This window comes from Ranitomeya variabilis, chromosome 8, assembly GCF_051348905.1.
Source record: "Ranitomeya variabilis isolate aRanVar5 chromosome 8, aRanVar5.hap1, whole genome shotgun sequence".
Classification (NCBI taxonomy): Eukaryota; Metazoa; Chordata; class Amphibia; order Anura; family Dendrobatidae; genus Ranitomeya; species Ranitomeya variabilis.
In genome coordinates, this window is record NC_135239.1 from 146,603,022 (window position 1) to 146,624,398 (window position 21,377).

The following is a 21,377-nucleotide window of genomic DNA, read 5'->3' on the forward strand; positions in this document are numbered from 1 at the left end:
CAGGAAGCAAGTGGCTGCATGAAGAAAAAAAACAAATCTTCCTGGAGCAGTGGCTACTGTGAGAAAATTAAAGTGCTATCTAACTGTAGATCATTCCTATATATGCAAGTAAATAGCATTTCTCCATGTGACAGATTCCCTTTAACTGGCGAATCATAAGGATGCAATATCTATTTACTTTTTTGTTTGTAAAATAAAACCAATATTAAAAATGTTTTTTGTGACTCTGTAATTAAAAACACATAAAAAAGTTTTTCTCTAGCGCATGGGTCCCCAACATGTAGCTTGAGAGTGACATGTGGCTTGCGGTCCCACGAATTGTGTCTGGCGGCTGTCTGAAAGCTTAGTGCATTAGCTCCAGGTCTAGCAAACAGATGTGAAGAGCACATCTTAAAAAGGTGAATTTTGTGAGTAGCCCTGCACAGAAGAGCAGATCTTGGTGCACTTATACTGCAGAGATATTAGAGATAATTTAAGTATGGCAGGCTGGAGACTGGATGATACTACCTGTGAGAGGACAGGCTTGAAGCTGGATGTGACAGTACATTGGGAGTGCTTGACGGGAAAATGGGGGTAATGTGGGAACCTCTGGATCTTGATATACTGCTTTGAGATGATTTATGTGGAAAAGCTTTGTTTATCATTATAACGGTAACGAGGGCTTTGGTTGCCGCAACTGTGACAGGGCAGGAGCTGAATGTGGTTGGTGACGCTCTCTCAGATCTAAATGTGATACCCAAGGACAGAAAGGTTGGGGACCACTGCTCTAGGGTAATCTCAAAAATCTAAATTAGTAAAATGTCTAAATAATTGTTTTGTGAGCCAAGCATGTGTGAAGCAAAGGGAGAAAAACTGTAAACCCCAATTAGACTTTGTGGTTTTCAGGATAGAGTAGTATACACTCACCGGCCACTTTATTAGGTACACCTGTCCAACTTCTTGTTAACACTTAATTTCTAATCAGCCAATCACATGGCGGCAACTCAGTGCATTTAGGCATGTAGACATGGTCAAGACAATCTCCTGCAGTTCAAACCGAGCATCAGTATGGGGAAGAAAGGTGATTTGAGTGCCTTTGAACGTGGCATGGTTGTTGGTGCCAGAAGGGCTGGTCTGAGTATTTCAGAAACTGCTGATCTACTGGGATTTTCACGCACAACCATCTCTAGGGTTTACAGAGAATGGTCCGAAAAAGAAAAAAAATCCAGTGAGCGGCAGTTCTGTGGGCGGAAATGCCTTGTTGATGCCAGAGGTCAGAGGAGAATGGGCAGACTGGTTCGAGCTGATAGAAAGGCAACAGTGACTCAAATCGCCACCCGTTACAACCAAGGTAGGCCTAAGAGCATCTCTGAACGCACAGTGCGTCGAACTTTGAGGCAGATGGGCTACAGCAGCAGAAGACCACACTGGGTACCACTCCTTTCAGCTAAGAACAGGAAACTGAGGCTACAATTTGTACAAGCTCATCGAAATTGGACAGTAGAAGATTGGAAAAACGTTGCTTGGTCTGATGAGTCTCGATTTCTGCTGCGACATTCGGATGGTAGGGTCAGAATTTGGCGTAAACAACATGAAAGCATGGATCCATCCTGCCTTGTATGGAGCATCTTTGGGATGTGCAGCCGACAAATCTGCGGCAACTGTGTGATGCCATCATGTCAATATGGACCAAAATCTCTGAGGAATGCTTCCAGCACCTTGTTGAATCTATGCCACGAAGAATTGAGGCAGTTCTGAAGGCAAAAGGGGGTCCAACCCGTTACTAGCATGGTGTACCTAATAAAGTGGCCGGTGAGTGTATAAGTTATGTCCTCCATGTAGGTGTTTTCTTTACATCCACGTTTCTCAACAAGAGACTTTCATGCTTTCTTGTACAACCTATTGCAACAAATAAGCAAAGTTACATACAGTTTGGCAAGTTTTCCTACCTGCTAAGAATGGAGAGGTCTGTATTTTTTATTGTCGGTACACTTCAACTGTGAGACAGAATCTTTAAAAAAATCCAGAAAATCACATTGTATGATTGTAAGTTTGCACACTGCAGCAGGGATTTTGGCCCAATCCTCTATACAGATCTTCTCAAGATCTTTCAGGATTTGGGGCTGTCGCTGGGCAACATTGAGTTTCAGCTCCCTCCAAAGATTTTCTATTGGGTTCAGGTCTGGAAACTGCCTAGGCCACTTCAGGACCTTAAAATGCTTCTTATGTAGCAACTCTTTAGTTGCCCTAGTTGTGTGTTTCAGATCATTGTCATGCAGTAAAACCCAGCGACGACTCATCTGCAGTGCTCTTACTGAGTAAAGAAGGCTGTTGGCCAAAATCTCACGATACATGACCCAATCTATCCTCCATTCAATACGGTGCAGTTGTCCTGTCCCCTTTGCAGAAAAGCACCCCAAAAGTATGATGTTTTTCCCACCATGCTTCACGATTGGGACAGTTTTCTTGGGGTTGTATTTATTCTTCTTCTTCCTCCAAACACGGTGAGTGGAGTTGATACCAAAAAGTTCTATTTTGGTTTCATCTGACTACAAGACCTTCTCTCATGCCTCCTCTGGATCCACAAGATGGTCATTGATGAATTTCAAACAGGTCTGGACATGTGATGTCATGAACAGGGGGACCTTGCGAGCTCTGATTTTAATTCATGGCGTAGTGTGCTACTAATGGTAATGTTTGAGACTGGTCCCAGCTCTCTTCAGATCATTGACCAGGTCCCCCTGTGTAGGTGTAGGCTGATTCCTTACCTTTTTCATATTCATCCTTACCCCACGAGGCGAAAACTTGGAGCACCAGACCGCAGAAGATTGACAGTCATCTTGTGTTTCTTTCATTTTCTAGTAATTGTGCCAACAATTTTTGCCTTCTCACCAAGCTGCTTACCTATTGTCCTGTAGACTATCCCAGCCTTGTGCTGGTGTACAATTTTCTCCCTGGTCTCTTAGACAGCTCTTTGGTCTTGGCCATGGAGGTTGGAATGTGATTGAGTGTGTGAACAGGTCTCTTTTATACAGGGAATGAGTTCAAAAAGGTGCAGTTAATACAGGCAATGAATGCAGAGTAGGATGACTTCTTAAAAAAACCTAATAGGTTGCCACCCTGGAAAAAGATATCAAGATGCTCCATAATGAGATCTACACCCTTAACAACAAACTAGAAGATTTTGAAAATCACGCCCGTAGAAGTAACATTAGAATCAGAGGGCTGCCTGAAACAATCACAGATCTCCAGTCTACGGCGACAGCTCTGTTTCAAGAACTTCTACCCTGTATGTCCATTGAGCATTTGGAAATGGACCACATCCACAGAGCTTTGACCAAACGTAAGCCAGATGGCCCACCGAGGGACATAATTCTTAAGCTGCATTTCTATAAAACAAAAGAACAACTTTTACAGGCTTCAAGAAAGTCCGCACCTTTGGTATTCCAAGGCCATCCCTATGAACTTTTCCCTGACTTGGCCCCTACTACCATCGCCAAAAGACGGGCAATGAAACCATACCTAGAAATTCTTCTCTCGAAGAACATTAAGTATCGTTGGGGATTCCCCGTTAAACTGATGTTTACCCATCTTGAAGTGGTCCACACAGTTCTCTCCCCCGAAGGTGCTAGCCGCCGCTCACTAAATTGCAGCTCATGGATCCCCCTTCGCCCCTTCCAACCTCGTCTTCAATGTCTCAACCCAAGGATCGCCACTCCAGACTGCATCCTCCAACTATTCCCCTTTGAAATGCCTCGGCCCGGGGGTCGCCACCCAAGCCCGCATGTCCCATCCACTCCCCCCTCGAAATCCTATATGATCTCTAGTCCTAATTCGAGTTCAAGACAATCGATAGGCTATTTTACATGTTGTCTTCATGGCCCATTGTACAAATTGTTCGTCTATTACTCTTCATCGCCTTAAAAATTTGACTGAGCATATGCACCTGAGTTTTAGGTGTATCTTAATTTGTATAAGATTCTTCAGTTTATTTTCTTAGACATCTTCGGAGCGTACAATTTCAACTGGACTGGTAATCGCTCCTCCACTTGATCTCCAGGAAGGATAAGTGACTTTACTTAATATATATTTGTGGTTTTTATTTCCTCCATTTAAACATCCGAGATCTATTCTAAATCTCACTATACTGTTGCTGACCACGTACTATACTATGTTATATTACTTTTTACTTTGGTTATGTTGGTACTCATTACTGTTACTTTTATGAGACTTGTTTTAAACTTTATTATACTGTTGTTGATCCACTATTATATTATGCTATGTTACTGTTTTACACGTCCAGCTCACCCTAACCCACCCCACCCCAACCCACCCTCTATATCTAACTTTACCTATTATACACTATATTGCATTGTCCCTGACAAATCCACCTGACCCTACAGTGTTTTTACACACTGCTGCTCAGCATCTTGTGCTTAGCCATCGTTAAAGTTACCCCTCTTTCCCCTATAGATTTCCCTTACCCAACCCAAACTACATGTGTTGTCCTGACTATCCAACTCTCCACTCCTATTACTTCTACCAACTTAGTCCATTCCAAAGTGTTATTTCCATTTCCACTTCCAAACCACGATTAGTAGCTACCATAAGAACGTCTAACACCTTTTCATCATGCCACTATCAATCGTGCGAGGCCTTATTTCTCCGCACAAACGTACTAAGGCCTTCCGCTACTACAGATCCCAACAAGCAGATGTAGTATGTCTCCAAGAGACACACTTCTCAACTAGCTCTTACCCAAGATTTTTGTCCGCCTTCTACCCGCTATTTTACTTAGCAAATGCCCCAAACAAAACCAAAGGTATCTGTTTTATGAAGTCCTTTCCCTTTGTTTTTGAATCTTCAGTCGTAGACAAAGACGGCAGTTACTTAATGGTGACGGGCTCAATTTCCGATGAGCTGGTAACCATTGTTTCCTACAGATGCTCCTAATACTCATCAAACTGCCTTTTTTTCTCAGTTATTGGAACTAGTCTCCGAACATGCCCAAGGGACCACACTATTATGTGGAGACTCCAATTGTATACTTAAAGCTAGCCTTGAAAAGTCTACAAGCCCACAATCCCCCACTCCCACACCTGTTGCGAAATTGGATTTTGGGCTCCCCCTGTGGCCACTGGTGGAATTGAACTGGTGTGCATCATCCTCTCTGTTCACCTGTTTCCATCAGGATATGGGAGTCGCTATTTAGCCTTGCTCCTCTGTCACTTCCATGCCGGTCAACATTGTAATCAGAAGCCTTTCTGTGCATGTTCCTGCTGCTAGACAACTCCCAGCTAAGTTGGACTTTAGTCCTTGTTTGTTTTTGCATTTTGTTCCAGTTCACAGCTGTAGTTTCGTTTCTGTGTCTGGAAAGCTCTTGTGATCTGAAATTGCCACTCTGATGTTATGAGTTAATACTAGAGTCTTAAAGTAATTTCAGGATGGTATTTTGATAGGGTTTTCAGCTGACCATGAAAGTGCCCTTTCTGTCTTCCTGCTATCTAGTAAGCGGACCTCAATTTTGCTAAACCTATTTTCATACTACGTTTGTCATTTCATCTAAAATCACCGCCAATATTTGTGGGGGCCTCTGTCTGCCTTTCGGGGAAATTTCTCTAGAGGTGAGCCAGGACTATATTTTCCTCTGCCAGGATTAGTTAGTCCTCCGGCCGGCGCTGGGCGTCTAGGGATAAAACGCAGGCTACGCTACCCGGCTACTGTTAGTTGTGCGGCAGGTTTAGTTCATGGTCAGTTTAGTTTCCATCCTTCCAAGAGCTAGTTCTTATGTTTGCTGGGCTATGTTCTCTTGCCATTGAGAACCATAACAGTTTGACCGGCCCGAAAAGGGTTAAATTAATTGACAGAGAAAGGAGAGAAAAGAGAAGTCTGCTGAAGATTTTTTTTTTTTTTCTCAGTTCTGAGTGTGCTTGTAATTGAATCTCTTGCAAGTCTGCCTATATTGCAGCCTTTCTCTCTCTCTCTCCTTCTAATCCTGGAATGGCTCTGTGTTCACCTGTTTAAAATGGATATTCAGAGTTTAGCTGCAGGTTTGAATAATCTCACCACGAAAGTTCAAAATTTACAAGATTTTGTTGTTCATGTTCCTATATCTGAACCTAGAATTCCTTTGCCTGAATTTTTCTCGGGGAATAGAGCTTGCTTTCAAAATTTCAAAAATAATTGCAAGTTGTTTTTGTCCCTGAAATCTCGCTCTGCTGGAGATCCTGCTCAGCAGGTCAGGATTGTGATTTCCTTGCTCCGGGGCGACCCTCAGGATTGGGCTTTTGCATTGGCTCCAGGGGATCCTGCGTTGCTCAATGTGGATGCGTTTTTTCTGGCCTTGGGGTTGCTTTATGAGGAACCTCAGTTAGAACTTCAGGCGGAAAAGGCCTTGATGTCCCTATCTCAGGGGCAAGACGAAGCTGAAATATACTGCCAGAAATTCCGTAAATGGGCTGTGCTTACTCAGTGGAATGAGTGCGCCCTGGCGGCGAATTTCAGAGAGGGTCTCTCTGATGCCATTAAGGATGTTATGGTGGGGTTCCCTGTGCCTGCGGGTCTGAATGAGTCCATGACAATGGCTATCCAGATCGATAGGCGTCTGCGGGAGCGCAAACCTGTGCACCATTTGGCGGTGTCTACTGAGAAGACGCCAGAGAATATGCAATGTGATAGAATTCTGTCCAGAAGTGAACGGCAGAATTTTAGACGAAAAAATGGGTTGTGCTTCTATTGCGGTGATTCAACTCATGTTATATCAGCATGCTCTAAGCGTACTAAGAAGCTTGATAAGTCTGTTTCAATTGGCACTTTACAGTCTAAGTTTATTCTTTCTGTGACCCTGATTTGTTCTTTATCATCTATTACCGCGGATGCCTATGTCGACTCTGGCGCCGCTTTGAGTCTTATGGATTGGTCCTTTGCCAAACGCTGTGGGTATGATTTGGAGCCTCTTGAAACTCCTATACCCCTGAAGGGGATTGACTCCACCCCATTGGCTAACAATAAACCACAATACTGGACACAAGTAACTATGCGGATTAATCCGGATCACCAGGAGATTATTCGCTTTCTTGTGCTGTATAACCTACATGATGTGTTGGTGCTTGGATTGCCATGGCTGCAATCTCATAACCCAGTCCTTGACTGGAAAGCTATGTCTGTGTTAAGCTGGGGATGTAAGGGGACGCATGGGGACGTACCTGTGGTTTCCATTTCATCATCTATTCCCTCTGAGATTCCTGAATTCTTGACTGAATATCGTGACGTTTTTGAAGAACCTAAGCTTGGTTCATTACCTCCGCACCGGGAGTGCGATTGTGCCATAGATTTGATTCCGGGTAGTAAATACCCTAAGGGTCGTTTATTTAATCTGTCTGTGCCTGAGCATGCTGCTATGCGAGAATATATAAAGGAGTCCTTGGAAAAGGGACATATTCGTCCTTCGTCATCTCCCTTAGGAGCCGGTTTTTTCTTTGTGGCTAAGAAAGATGGCTCTTTGAGGCCGTGCATTGATTATCGGCTTTTGAATAAAATCACGGTTAAATATCAATATCCGTTGCCACTGCTGACTGATTTGTTTGCTCGCATAAAGGGGGCCAAGTGGTTCTCTAAGATAGATCTCCGTGGGGCGTATAATTTGGTGCGAATTAAGCAGGGGGATGAGTGGAAAACCGCATTTAATACGCCCGAGGGCCACTTTGAGTATTTGGTGATGCCTTTTGGTCTTTCAAATGCCCCTTCAGTCTTTCAGTCCTTTATGCATGACATTTTCCGTGATTATTTGGATAAATTTATGATTGTGTATCTGGATGATATTTTGATTTGTTCGGATGACTGGGACTCTCATGTCCAGCAGGTCAGGAGGGTTTTTCAGGTTTTGCGGTCTAATTCCTTGTGTGTGAAGGGTTCTAAGTGCGTTTTTGGGGTTCAAAAGATTTCCTTTTTGGGATATATTTTTTCCCCCTCTTCCATCGAGATGGATCCTGTCAAGGTTCAGGCTATTTGTGATTGGACGCAACCCTCTTCTCTTAAGAGTCTTCAGAAATTTTTGGGCTTTGCTAACTTTTATCGTCGATTTATTGCTGGTTTTTCTGATGTTGTTAAGCCATTGACTGATTTGACTAAGAAGGGTGCTGATGTTGCTGATTGGTCCCCTGCTGCTGTGGAGGCCTTTCGGGACCTTAAGCGCCGCTTTTCTTCCGCCCCTGTGTTGCGTCAGCCTGATGTTGCTCTTCCTTTTCAGGTTGAGGTCGACGCTTCTGAAATCGGAGCTGGGGCGGTTTTGTCGCAGAGAAGTTCCGATTGCTCCGTGATGAGACCTTGTGCTTTTTTCTCGCGTAAATTTTCGCCCGCCGAGCGGAATTATGATGTTGGGAATCGGGAGCTTTTGGCCATGAAGTGGGCTTTTGAGGAGTGGCGTCATTGGCTTGAGGGGGCTAGACATCAGGTGGTGGTATTGACTGACCACAAAAATCTAATTTATCTTGAGTCCGCCAGACGCCTGAATCCTAGACAGGCGCGCTGGTCGTTGTTTTTCTCTCGGTTTAATTTTGTGGTGTCCTACCTGCCGGGTTCTAAGAATGTTAAGGCGGATGCCCTTTCTAGGAGTTTTGAGCCTGACTCCCCTGGTAATTCTGAACCTACAGGTATTCTTAAGGATGGAGTGATATTGTCTGCCGTTTCTCCAGACCTGCGGCGGGCCTTGCAGGAGTTTCAGGCGGATAGACCTGATCGTTGCCCACCTGGTAGACTGTTTGTTCCTGATGATTGGACCAGTAAAGTCATTTCTGAGGTTCATTCTTCTGCGTTGGCAGGTCATCCTGGAATCTTTGGTACCAGGGATTTGGTGGCAAGGTCCTTCTGGTGGCCTTCCCTGTCTCGAGATGTGCGAGGCTTCGTGCAGTCTTGTGACGTTTGCGCTCGGGCCAAGCCTTGTTGTTCTCGGGCTAGTGGATTGTTGTTGCCCTTGCCTATCCCGAAGAGGCCCTGGACGCACATCTCGATGGATTTTATTTCGGATCTTCCTGTTTCTCAGAAGATGTCTGTCATCTGGGTGGTGTGTGATCGTTTCTCTAAGATGGTCCATTTGGTTCCCCTGCCTAAGTTGCCTTCTTCTTCCGAGTTGGTTCCTCTGTTTTTTCAAAATGTGGTCCGTTTGCATGGTATTCCGGAGAATATCGTTTCTGACAGAGGTACCCAATTCGTGTCTAGATTTTGGCGAGCATTCTGTGCTAGGATGGGCATAGATTTGTCTTTCTCGTCTGCTTTCCATCCTCAGACTAATGGCCAGACCGAGCGGACGAATCAGACCTTGGAGACATATTTGAGGTGTTTTGTGTCTGCAGATCAGGATGATTGGGTTGCTTTTTTGCCTTTAGCGGAGTTTGCCCTCAATAATCGGGCCAGCTCTGCCACCTTGGTGTCTCCCTTTTTCTGTAATTCGGGGTTTCATCCTCGATTTTCTTCTGGTCAGGTGGAATCTTCGGATTATCCTGGAGTGGATGCTGTGGTGGAGAGGTTGCATCAGATTTGGGGGCAGGTAGTGGACAATTTGAAGTTGTCCCAGGAGAAGACTCAGCTTTTTGCCAACCGCCGGCGTCGGGTTGGTCCTCGGCTTTGTGTTGGGGACTTGGTGTGGTTGTCTTCTCGTTTTGTCCCTATGAGGGTTTCTTCTCCCAAGTTTAAGCCTCGGTTCATCGGCCCGTACAAGATATTGGAGATTCTTAACCCTGTGTCCTTCCGTTTGGACCTCCCTGCATCTTTTTCTATTCATAATGTTTTTCATCGGTCATTATTGCGCAGGTATGAGGTACCGGTTGTGCCTTCCGTTGAGCCTCCTGCTCCGGTGTTGGTTGAGGGCGAGTTGGAGTACGTTGTGGAAAAAATCTTGGACTCCCGTGTTTCCAGACGGAAACTCCAGTATCTGGTCAAATGGAAGGGATACGGTCAGGAGGATAATTCTTGGGTGACTGCCTCTGATGTTCATGCCTCCGATTTGGTCCGTGCCTTTCATAGGGCTCATCCTGATCGCCCTGGTGGTTCTGGTGAGGGTTCGGTGCCCCCTCCTTGAGGGGGGGGTACTGTTGTGAAATTGGATTTTGGGCTCCCCCTGTGGCCACTGGTGGAATTGATCTGGTGTGCATCATCCTCTCTGTTCACCTGTTTCCATCAGGATATGGGAGTCGCTATTTAGCCTTGCTCCTCTGTCACTTCCATGCCGGTCAACATTGTAATCAGAAGCCTTTCTGTGCATGTTCCTGCTGCTAGACAACTCCCAGCTAAGTTGGACTTTAGTCCTTGTTTGTTTTTGCATTTTGTTCCAGTTCACAGCTGTAGTTTCGTTTCTGTGTCTGGAAAGCTCTTGTGATCTGAAATTGCCACTCTGATGTTATGAGTTAATACTAGAGTCTTAAAGTAATTTCAGGATGGTATTTTGATAGGGTTTTCAGCTGACCATGAAAGTGCCCTTTCTGTCTTCCTGCTATCTAGTAAGCGGACCTCAATTTTGCTAAACCTATTTTCATACTACGTTTGTCATTTCATCTAAAATCACCGCCAATATTTGTGGGGGCCTCTGTCTGCCTTTCGGGGAAATTTCTCTAGAGGTGAGCCAGGACTATATTTTCCTCTGCCAGGATTAGTTAGTCCTCCGGCCGGCGCTGGGCGTCTAGGGATAAAACGCAGGCTACGCTACCCGGCTACTGTTAGTTGTGCGGCAGGTTTAGTTCATGGTCAGTTTAGTTTCCATCCTTCCAAGAGCTAGTTCTTATGTTTGCTGGGCTATGTTCTCTTGCCATTGAGAACCATAACACACACCATTATATCCTTCTGCGGACTCAACTGCCCTTGACCATATCTTTGTTCATCCACCCTTTGTCCCAAATGTGTCAAACATTTCTATTCAATCCACTCCATGGTCTGATCACTCTCCACCCCAATTCACATGCTACACACTTCACCCTAGACCCCGCTCTTTCAACTGGACTTTTAACAATTCTTTGCTCTCATACCCTGAAATCACTCAAAAATTAAAACAACACCTCGATGATTACTTCTCCTTGAATCAATAATCAGCTTCCTCACCAATTTCCCTATGGGAAGCTCATAAGGCAGTGTTAAGAGGCTTCTGTATTCAGGAGGCCTCTCATAAGAAAAAAGACAGATGTGCAAGGATAGCTGAATTACAGAGCAAGGTATTAGTTTTAGAGTCCCAGCTGAAGAACGCACCCTTGTCTGCTATGTACCAAGACCTTTCCCATGCTCGTACGGAACTTGACCTCTTGACATTTCCGAAAATGCAGACCGTTCCATATGCTGGTCTCAGCAACGCTTCTACGCCCTTAATAATAAGAATAACTAATTTAGCTCACCGTTTAAAATGTCTACCTCTACCTCGTCCCCCCATACATTTTCGTACAACTTCAGGCATTACATCTAATCCACAACAGATTACTCATTTGTTTCAGCAAAAGCTAAAGCAGCTATACAACGTCACTACCACTGTAAACACAGTGGACGCCTTTTTAGATTCTATCCCTCTCCAAGCCCTCAGTTCTGGCATTACTGAACTCCTAAATCAAACTATCACTCCTAGTGAAATAGAATTAGCTATTCAGCAACTGAAAATTAATAAAAAACCGAGTCCCGATGGATTTACGGCCCTCTACTATAAAAAAATATGCTTCGGTACTAATCTTTCACCTCACCAACTATTTTAACTCTTTAAGGGATGGTAACAAACCAGGGGGAGCCTCTTTAATGGCTGCAATATCCATGATACCAAAACCTAATTCTGATCACTTACTCTGGTCTAATTATAGGCCAATATCCCTTATTAACATAGACCTTAAAATACTGGCTACAATTCTATCTCAGCGTTTAAACTCAGGCCTGGGAACTCTAATACATAGAGATCAGGTAGGCTTTGTCCCTTGTAGACAGGCCTCAGACAATATACAAAGAGTCTCCCAGCTGCTGCATCACTGCAAACAGCGCAACATACCAAGCATGTTACTGTCGCTGGATATTAAAAAAGCCTTTGACTCTATTTCTTGGCCTTATCTGTTTGCGGTCCTGCGGAAGTGGAAGTTCCCTGACTACTTTCTCTCATGGATTCATGCTCTTTACAGTTCCCCATCGGCTTATGTACGCTATAATGGCTTCTCCTCTGCGCTTTTCCCCATCAGTAGAGGCATTCGACAAGGATGTCCCCTATCGCCCTTATTATTCCTTTTGGCATTCAAATCCTTAGCTATTCATCTTCGACTCAATTCTAATATACAGGGAGTAAATCTAGCATCAGTTTCCCATAAACTCTTTTTGTTCGCAGATGACATGCTACTTCTCCTAACAACACCCCAGACATCCTTGCCGGCCCTACTTCAAACTCTTAGTAATTTTGAATATATATCTGATTTACAGGTCAATCCTTCTAAATCTTATGTCATGAATATATCGCTCCCTTCACCTACTGTCTCACAGCTCCAACACGACTTTCCGTTTCAATGGGCCACTAACCACTTGGACTATCTAGGTGTGAAACTAACTGCCAATTTAGACTCCCTTTATGCAGCCAATTGCCCCCACATGCTCCGTAAACTTCGTTTACTACTCCAGTCATGGGAGAAGTTGCACCTCTCCTGGCTCGGCCGCGTGCGTGCATTGAAGATGACTATCCTCCCCAAATTACTTTATTTATTTTGAGTTTTGCCAGTCCCTGTCCCTTCACACTATCTCAAAATAGCCCAATGACTAGTTGATACTTTTGTTTGGAGGGGTGGCCTTCCTAGGGTTAATAGAGCTACCCTCTATCGCCATCGCTTGAAAGGAGGTTTAGGGGTTCCCAACCTTTCTAAATATTAGCAAGCAGCCCAACTAGGTCAATTGACCCTATATCATGCCTACTCTGAACCTCCTCTGTGGCTTTCTATAGAGGCCCCTGAATTTCACTCGGGTACTCTCGATACAATATTATGGATTCTCCCAGCTCAGCGTAGACACATCTCAAATCCTATTTTAGCTCACTCTCTTACGATTTGGGATTTGTTGAAATATTCCTCGCAGCTAATCTCACCATACTTGCCTCTCGCCCCCCCTTTGGGGCAATATCAAGTTCCTTCTAGGCATGGAGTCCCTTAGGAACTTTTGTTTATGGGTCGCTGTAGGGATAACCAGAATCAATCACCTTTTTAATGTGGATGGGATTATTCTTTTTTCAGTCCTGAGTGAAAAATACCATCTCCCCCTGGAGAGGTATTTCGTTACTTGCAAATTAAAAATGTTGTCAATTCATTACTAAAAAACTCTACCCCTCCTTATTCCTTCAGTCCCTTTGAACAAAGATGCCGCCAAAATCCACACGCTCCAGGCATTATATCTCTCCTTTACTCTCGTATCAATTCCTCCTCTCATAGGCGCTGTTTGAAATACACTTCTCGCTGGGAGTCTGACATTGGTTCCACTTAGACCGATTCAGAATGGTCTCAAATCTGGTCCTCCTCTACTAGAGGAATATTAAATACCCTCATGCTAGAAACGAATTATGAGGTGTTGACCAGGTGGTACCTGACCCCAGCCAGAGTGGCTAAAGCAGTCGCCCACTATTCTCCAAATTGCTTTAGAGGATGTAATTCCACAGGTGATATGTTCCATATCTGGTGGTTATGCCCGATTGTAGTAAATAGATCAACTGACCGAACAATACATATATATATAAATAGTTTGTAGCCAAAAAAAGTCAAATATAAAATAGATCAATGGCCAAACTTATCTGTGCTAAAAAACAAGGAAATGTGAAATATGTGAAATGTGAATAGCATACTGGCTTATGAACTTTATGAACAAACACATGAGATTTTTAGCACAAGATTTGCAAACGTTGTGAGCCCATTCACCAAAACGTCAAGGTAATCTCAGATCGAATGGGTAACTACACTGACTGTCTGGTGTGAACACTTACCTATGGTATCTGAGCTGAATGCCTAATGTGAACACTTGCTTATGGCTAATGACAGGATAAAGCCTACTTACATAGGAGGCTCAGAACCAATTGTGTTGAGATGTAATTAAAACATGGAGAAGGGCAGGGCGTTCAAGTCAGAAAATAATATATAGTAAATAGATCAACTGACCGAACAATACATATATATATAAATAGTTTGTAGCCAAAAAAAGTCAAATATAAAATAGATCAATGGCCAAACTTATCTGTGCTAAAAAACAAGGAAATGTGAAATATGTGAAATGTGAATAGCATACTGGCTTATGAACTTTATGAACAAACACATGAGATTTTTAGCACAAGATTTGCAAACGTTGTGAGCCCATTCACCAAAACGTCAAGGTAATCTCAGATCGAATGGGTAACTACACTGACTGTCTGGTGTGAACACTTACCTATGGTATCTGAGCTGAATGCCTAATGTGAACACTTGCTTATGGCTAATGACAGGATAAAGCCTACTTATATAGGAGGCTCAGAACCAATTGTGTTGAGATGTAATTAAAACATGGAGAAGGGCAGGGCGTTCAAGTCAGAAAATAATATGCAAATCTTGTGCTAAAAATCTCATGTGTTTGTTCATAAAGTTCATAAGCCAGTATGCTATTCACATTTCACATATTTCACATTTCCTTGTTTTTTAGCACAGATAAGTTTGGCCATTGATCTATTTTATATGCCCGATTGTACGCAGATTTTGGATTAGAATATACCACCTGATCTTTTCTATAACAAATATCAAACTTACAAAAAACCCTTGGGCGGCTCTACTTAACAAGAGTATCTCCCACACCCCTAAACACGCTCAAGCCCTCATCACATTTATATTCCTGGCAGCCAAACAAACCATAGCTTTGGCTTGGAAAAAAACAAATCTAGAATTATCTGCAGTTAAAACACGCCTTTCTTGGTACATGATAAATGAAAAATTATCTGCCATACTTACAGACAAAGTTGGCAAGTTTGAGAAAAATTGGCTTCCCTGGGCGGAGTATGCCAACCACACCCCCTTTGCCACACCAGTATTTCATCTGACCAATCCTGACCCTCCTGGCTCTGATTGAATCTTTTAACCGGAATCGGACACACTATAACCCTCTTCTCGGGTTCCCTCCCCCCCCCCACTTCCCCTGCCTCTTTCCCTGTTGTTTGTTCGTTTGTTTGTTTGTTAACTGCTTATATGTCCTCTTATACATATTGTAAAAATATGTTTGTATTGAGGTTTTTTCTTCACCTTATATGCAAAATTCTATACAAAAACTATTGTTTTAAAAAAAAACCTAATAGGTCTGTGGAAGCCAGAATTCTCGCTGGTTAGTAGGTGATCAAATGCTTATTTCAAGCAATAAAACGCAATTTAATTATTTAAAACTAATACGATGTGATTTTCTGTTTTTTTATTTTAAGATTCTGTCTCTCACAGTTGAACTGTACCTACGATAAAAATTACAGACCTCTCCATTCTTTGTAGGTGGTCCTTTCTTTGTAGGTGGGAAAACTTGCAAAATCGTCAGTGTATCAAATACTTATTTTCCCCACTGTATATTAACTGTGACCCAATTCTCCTAAGAGAAATATAATCCACTTTGTTTACTTATAGGTCAGTAAATGTTATTATAACATTTATTGTAATGCAACATAGGAATCAAATTAGATAATAAGCCTACTGTCATTCATTTCCAGCTTTGCGAATACATGTAAGTAAATCTACCATATCTATTTTGAAGAGAACGGACTGCAAATTTCAGTATGAAGTAAGAGGAGAAACTTATCTCAAGGTAAGAACATATAAAAAGTTACGGTATGTCATTCAAAGGGTACCAGTAATTTCATATAACCTTTCAGAATGAGTTTTCATTTGTGTACATATGAGGAATAACACTATTTTTGACCATTATAAGACTTGTAGCCTCCATTATTCAATAATTTTCCATTCTAAAGTCTCTAGCTCTAATTTTCAGTTGGCTCTGAGCTAGTGGGGACAGACTAGCTGCTATGAGATCTCTCAGATATTCCTGCTTTCCCTTCTCTTTGTAACAAATATACAGAGGCAGTCGCAGTATGGAGGATATCATAAATCACTGAGCAGTGAAGCTGTGAATCTAGCTCTTAAGTGAAATAAAACATTTTGCTAGAAGCTGCAGCATAATCTTCCTTTCTATCTATGTACACAGCACTTCTCCATCCTCCTCCTTGTCTCTAGGAGATGTAACCTGCCACAACAGTGAGTTGGCAGTCCATCTAGGTTTGACTAAGATGGCTTCCAGCTATTTTTCAGTGTGAACAATGAGTTCAGTAGAAGAGAGGGAAGGTAAATATAATATGTCATACAAAGAAATCTGTTCTTGATCCACTTATAAGACAAAGGTATTTTTATATTCACTTGTACTGTTTGTTTAGGTATAGGTGATGATTTACTAGAAACTGCAGCATGATCTGCTTGTCTCTGACTGTCTCTCTCCATAAATATGTTCTAATCTTCCTATAAAATAACTGAGTATACTGCTGTAAATAATGTTTTTTTTTCTTCTGTTTTTCTAATTCTGTTGTTTTCGATAATATTATAAAAGATCTGAATTGTTATAATCTTTCATGATTACTATATATTGCAGTACAACAACTAGGTGCAGTGAGGCTACGTTCCCATGATGATTTTTTGTTCAGTTTTTTTATGTTGCGTATTTGTGAAAAAAAATGCAAGTAGCCTATTTTTACTTAATGGGTGCAGAAATGTTGCAGAAAATCTGCAACATCAAAAACTCAGCAAAAGCTCATGGTGGGAACGTTGTCTGAGGTAGGCCTGAGTCACACTAGACCGTAATACGGACGAATGCTATGCGATAAAAAAATCGCATAGCACTCGGACCAATGTTAATCTATGGGGCAGATCACATCATCCATTGTTTTCTGTTTTCTCCACCGTATCTCGGCCGAGAAACGCCAATGAAAGTCTATGGGTGCGAGAAAAACTCGCACACCACATTGACCGTCAGTTTGACTTGCGAGAAATACACACTGGTGTCCTTTAGAAAAGCCGGTAATTCAGCACGGTGTACAGTAAAATCACACTGACAGGTTAGAATAGAATAGATAAAATAAATGTCTACACATAGTATAGAGATTATACATATATATATATATATGTCATTGACACACATATAACATACATATATATCTTTATATTTCATAGAGAATTAGATAGCAGAATAGCCGATATCTGCCCTCAGTCACTGGCTTTCCCTCTCTAGCGGAAGAAATTGCGCGGGAGCCCACGCCAGTTTTTTCCATGAATTAATCCTTTAATTTAACACCCATAGCTCCCAAATTTTACACACACACACTGCTAACATTATTAGTGAGGGACATATAAAAATCTAACTGTTCTGCAATGGTTCACTGTATGTAAACCATGTCCCATATCCTGTCGGGTTCTGCAATGATTTTACAGAACCCGACAACTGAATTATCGGCTATTCTGCTATCTAGCTCTGCATGAAACATATATATATATATATATATATATATATATATATATATATATATATATATATATATATATATATATCAGTACAGACCAAAAGTTTGGACACACCTTCTCATTTAAAGATTTTTCTGTATTTTCATGACTATGAAAATTGTACATTCACACTGAAGGCATCAAAACTATGAATTAACACATGTGGAATTATATACTTAACAAAAAAGTGTGAAATGACTGAAATTATGTCTTAGATTCAAGGTTCTTCAAAGGAGCCACCTATTGCTTTGATGACTGCTTTGCACACTCTTGGCATTCTCTTGATGAGCTTCAAGAAGTAGTCACCAGGAATGGTCTTCCAACAATCTTGAAGGAGTTCCCAGAGATGCTTAGCACTTGTTGGCCCTTTTGCCTTCACTCTGGGGTCCAGCTCACCCCAAACCATCCCGATTGGGTTCAGGTCTGGTGACTGTGGAGGCCAGGTCATCTGGCGTAGCACTCCATCACTCTCCGTCTTGGTCAAATAGCCCTTACACAGCCTGGAGGTGTGTTTTGGGTCATTGTCCTGTTGAAAAATAAATGATGGTCCAACTAAACGCAAACCGGATGGAATAGTGGAATAGCTTGTCGAAGCAAGATGCTTTGGTAGCCATGCTGATTCAGTATGCCTTCAATTTTGAATAAATCCCCAACAGTGTCACCAGCAAAGCACCCCCACACAATCACACCTCCTCCTCCATGCTTCACGGTGGGAACCAGGCATGTAGAGTCCATCCGTTCACCTTTTCTGCGTCGCACAAGGACACGGTGGTTGGAACCAAAGATCTCAAATTTGGACTCATCAGACCATAGCACAAATTTCCACTGGTCTAATGTCCATTCCTTGTGTTCTTTAGCCCAAACAAGTCTCTTCTGCTTGTTGCCTGTCCTTAGCAGTGGTTTCCTAGCAGCTATTTTACCATGAAGGCCTGCTACACAAAGTCTGCTCTTAACAGTTGTTGTAGAGATGTGTCTGCTGCTAGAACTCTGTGTGGCATTGACCTGGTCTCTAATCTGAGCTGCTGTTAACCTGCGATTTCTGAGGCTGGCGACTTGGATAAACTTATCCTCATAAGCAGAGGTGACTCTTGGTCTTCCTTTCCTGGGGCGGTCCTCATGTAAGCCACTTTCTTTGTAGTGCTTGATGGTTTTTGCCACTGCACTTGGGGACACTTTCAAAGTCAAAGTTTTCCCAATTTTTCGGACTGACTGACCTTCATTTCTTAAAGTAATGATGGCCACTCGTTTTTCTTTACTTAGCTGCTTTTTTCTTATTTTTATTTCTTTGTATTATATATACATCCACAGTAAGTACAGACCGAAAGTTTGGACACACCTCATTTAAAGATTTTTCTGTATTCTCATGACTATGAAAATTGTACATTCACACTGAAAGCATCAAAACTATGAACTAACACATGTGGAATTATATACTTAACAAAAAAGTGTGGAACAACTGAAATTATGTCTTATATTCTAGGTTCTTCAAAGTAGCCACCTTTTGCTTTGATGACTGCTTTGCACACTCTTACATAGTAACATAGTTATTAAGGTTGAAGGAAGACTTTAAGTCCATCTAGTTCAACCCATAGCCTAACCTAACATATGGATCCAGAGGAAGGCAAGAAAAAACCATGTGGCAAAGAGTAAGCTCTAGAGATGAGGGGTGTTTGAGTTGAACTGTTCGCCAATTTCAAATTCGAGCTGTTTTGGGCGGTGTTCGAGTCGTTCGACGAACTCGAACAATTTGCTCAAAATGCGGCTGTTCGAGTTTCTGTTCGATAATTGTTCGTTCACCAAAAGCCTAACTTGATTTTTACATTAAAACTGTTTAGCAATGTTAATAGACTGTTTCAGTGTATAGTGTGTGTGGGGGGGGGGGGGGGGCAGGGGATAGATCTGTCTCCATTTTTTTTTTTCCCGCATTTACAGTGGGGTGGTGGAGTCTCTCAGCCTATCAGCAGTGCACACACAGCAAAGTGCATGTGATGCACACAAGCAAGGGCATGAACAAGCCATTTTCCCCATCGCCACCATTTCCTCACTGCTGCAGCTTAGAGTTAGACGCGCCACTGCTGCGGGCGCTATACAGTATAAGAGTGTGAATTGCGAGCGAATTTGCAGTTAGATAGAGAGAGATAGGTTTAGGGAGTCGGGACTAATTGTAATATCAGCCCTTTTCAGGGTAGGTTACAGCAGTTCATAGCAATTTTTGCCAAACAGGTCTGTGCCAGTGCTGTGCAAGTGTTTGTCGCAGCATTTGGTGTAATCTAGCTCAGCCAATCCTTTTGGGCTAGTAGCATTGTCTGGTAGTCATCTGAGTAGCCCGCCTGTGAAGCTAGCTACACCACCTGTGTATCTAATAATTTTTTACTGCATCTAACCCAGTAAATCCTTTTGGCTTAGTAGCAGTGTCTGCACGTCAGTGGAGTAGCCCACCTGTGAATCTAGCTACACCGCCTGTGTATCTAAATTTTTACTGCTTCTAACCCACTAAATTGTTTTGGGCTTAATAGCAGTGTCTGCACATCAGCGGAGTAGCCTGCCTGTGAAGCAAGCTACACCGCCTGTGTATTTAATAATTTTTTACTGCATCTAACCCAGTAAATCGTTTTGGGCCTAGTAGCAGTGTCTGCACGTCAGCAGAGTAGCCTGCCTGTGAAGCTAGCTACAGCGCCTGTGTATCTAATAATTTTTTACTGCATCTAACCCAGTAAATCGTTTTGGGCTTAGTAGCAGTGTCTGCACGTCAGCGGAGTAGCCTGCCTGTGAAGCTAGCTGCACTGCCTGTGTATCTAATAATTTTTTACTGCATCTAACCTAGTAAATCGTTTTGGGCTTAGTAGCAGTGTCTGTACGTCAGTGGAGTAGCCCGCCTGTGAAGCTAGCTACACCGCCTGTGTATCTAATAATTTTTTACTGCATCTAACCCAGTAAATTGTTTTGGGCCTAGTAGCAGTGTCTGCACGTCAGTGGAGTAGCCCGCTTGTGAATCTAGCTACACCGCCTGTGTATCTAATAATTTTTGACTGCATCTAACCCAGTAAATCGTTTTGGGCCTAGTAGCAGTGTCTGCACGTCAGCAGAGTAGCCTGCCTGTGAAGCTAGCTACAGCACCTGTGTATCTAGTAATTTTTTACTGCATCTAACCCAGTAAATCATTTTGGGCTTAAAAGCAGTGTCTGTACGTCAGTGGAGTAGCCCGCCTGTGAAGCTAGCTACACCGCCTGTGTATCTAATAATTTTTTACTGCATCTAACCCAGTAAATTGTTTTGGGCCTAGTAGCAGTGTCTGCACGTCAGTGGAGTAGCCCGCTTGTGAATCTAGCTACACCGCCTGTGTATCTAATAATTTTTGACTGCATCTAACCCAGTAAATCGTTTTGGGCCTAGTAGCAGTGTCTGCACGTCAGCAGAGTAGCCTGCCTGTGAAGCTAGCTGCACTGCCTGTGTATCTAATAATTTTTTACTGCATCTAACCCAGTAAATCGTTTTGGGCTTAGTAGCAGTGTCTGTACGTCAGTGGAGTAGCCCGCCTGTGAAGCTAGCTACAGCACCTGTGTATCTAGTAATTTTTTACTGCATCTAACCCAGTAAATCGTTTTGGGCTTAGTAGCAGTGTCTGTACGTCAGTGGAGTAGCCCGCCTGTGAAGCTAGCTACACCGCCTGTGTATCTAATAATTTTTTACTGCATCTAACCCAGTAAATTGTTTTGGGCCTAGTAGCAGTGTCTGCACGTCAGTGGAGTAGCCCGCTTGTGAATCTAGCTACACCGCCTGTGTATCTAATAATTTTTGACTGCATCTAACCCAGTAAATCGTTTTGTGCTTAGTAGCATTGTCTGCACGTCAGCGGAGTAGCCCGCCTGTGAAGCT

At 42.8% G+C, this 21,377-nt stretch overlaps 1 protein-coding gene across 3 annotated transcripts in view; it reads left to right on the top strand.

The window, feature by feature from the left end:
• The window catches only part of GUCY2C (guanylate cyclase 2C), a 1,047,636-nt gene that overhangs the window by 949,712 nt on the left and 76,547 nt on the right, over positions 1–21,377 (top strand). For 2 of the 3 annotated variants that reach the window (XM_077277787.1, XM_077277788.1), the window contains one exon: positions 15,668–15,762. The exons of the other annotated variant lie outside the window; for it this stretch is intronic. In XM_077277787.1, coding sequence (XP_077133902.1) covers positions 15,668–15,762 — 95 coding nt within the window. The remainder of the gene's footprint in view (positions 1–15,667; positions 15,763–21,377) is intronic. 3 annotated transcript variants of the gene reach the window in all.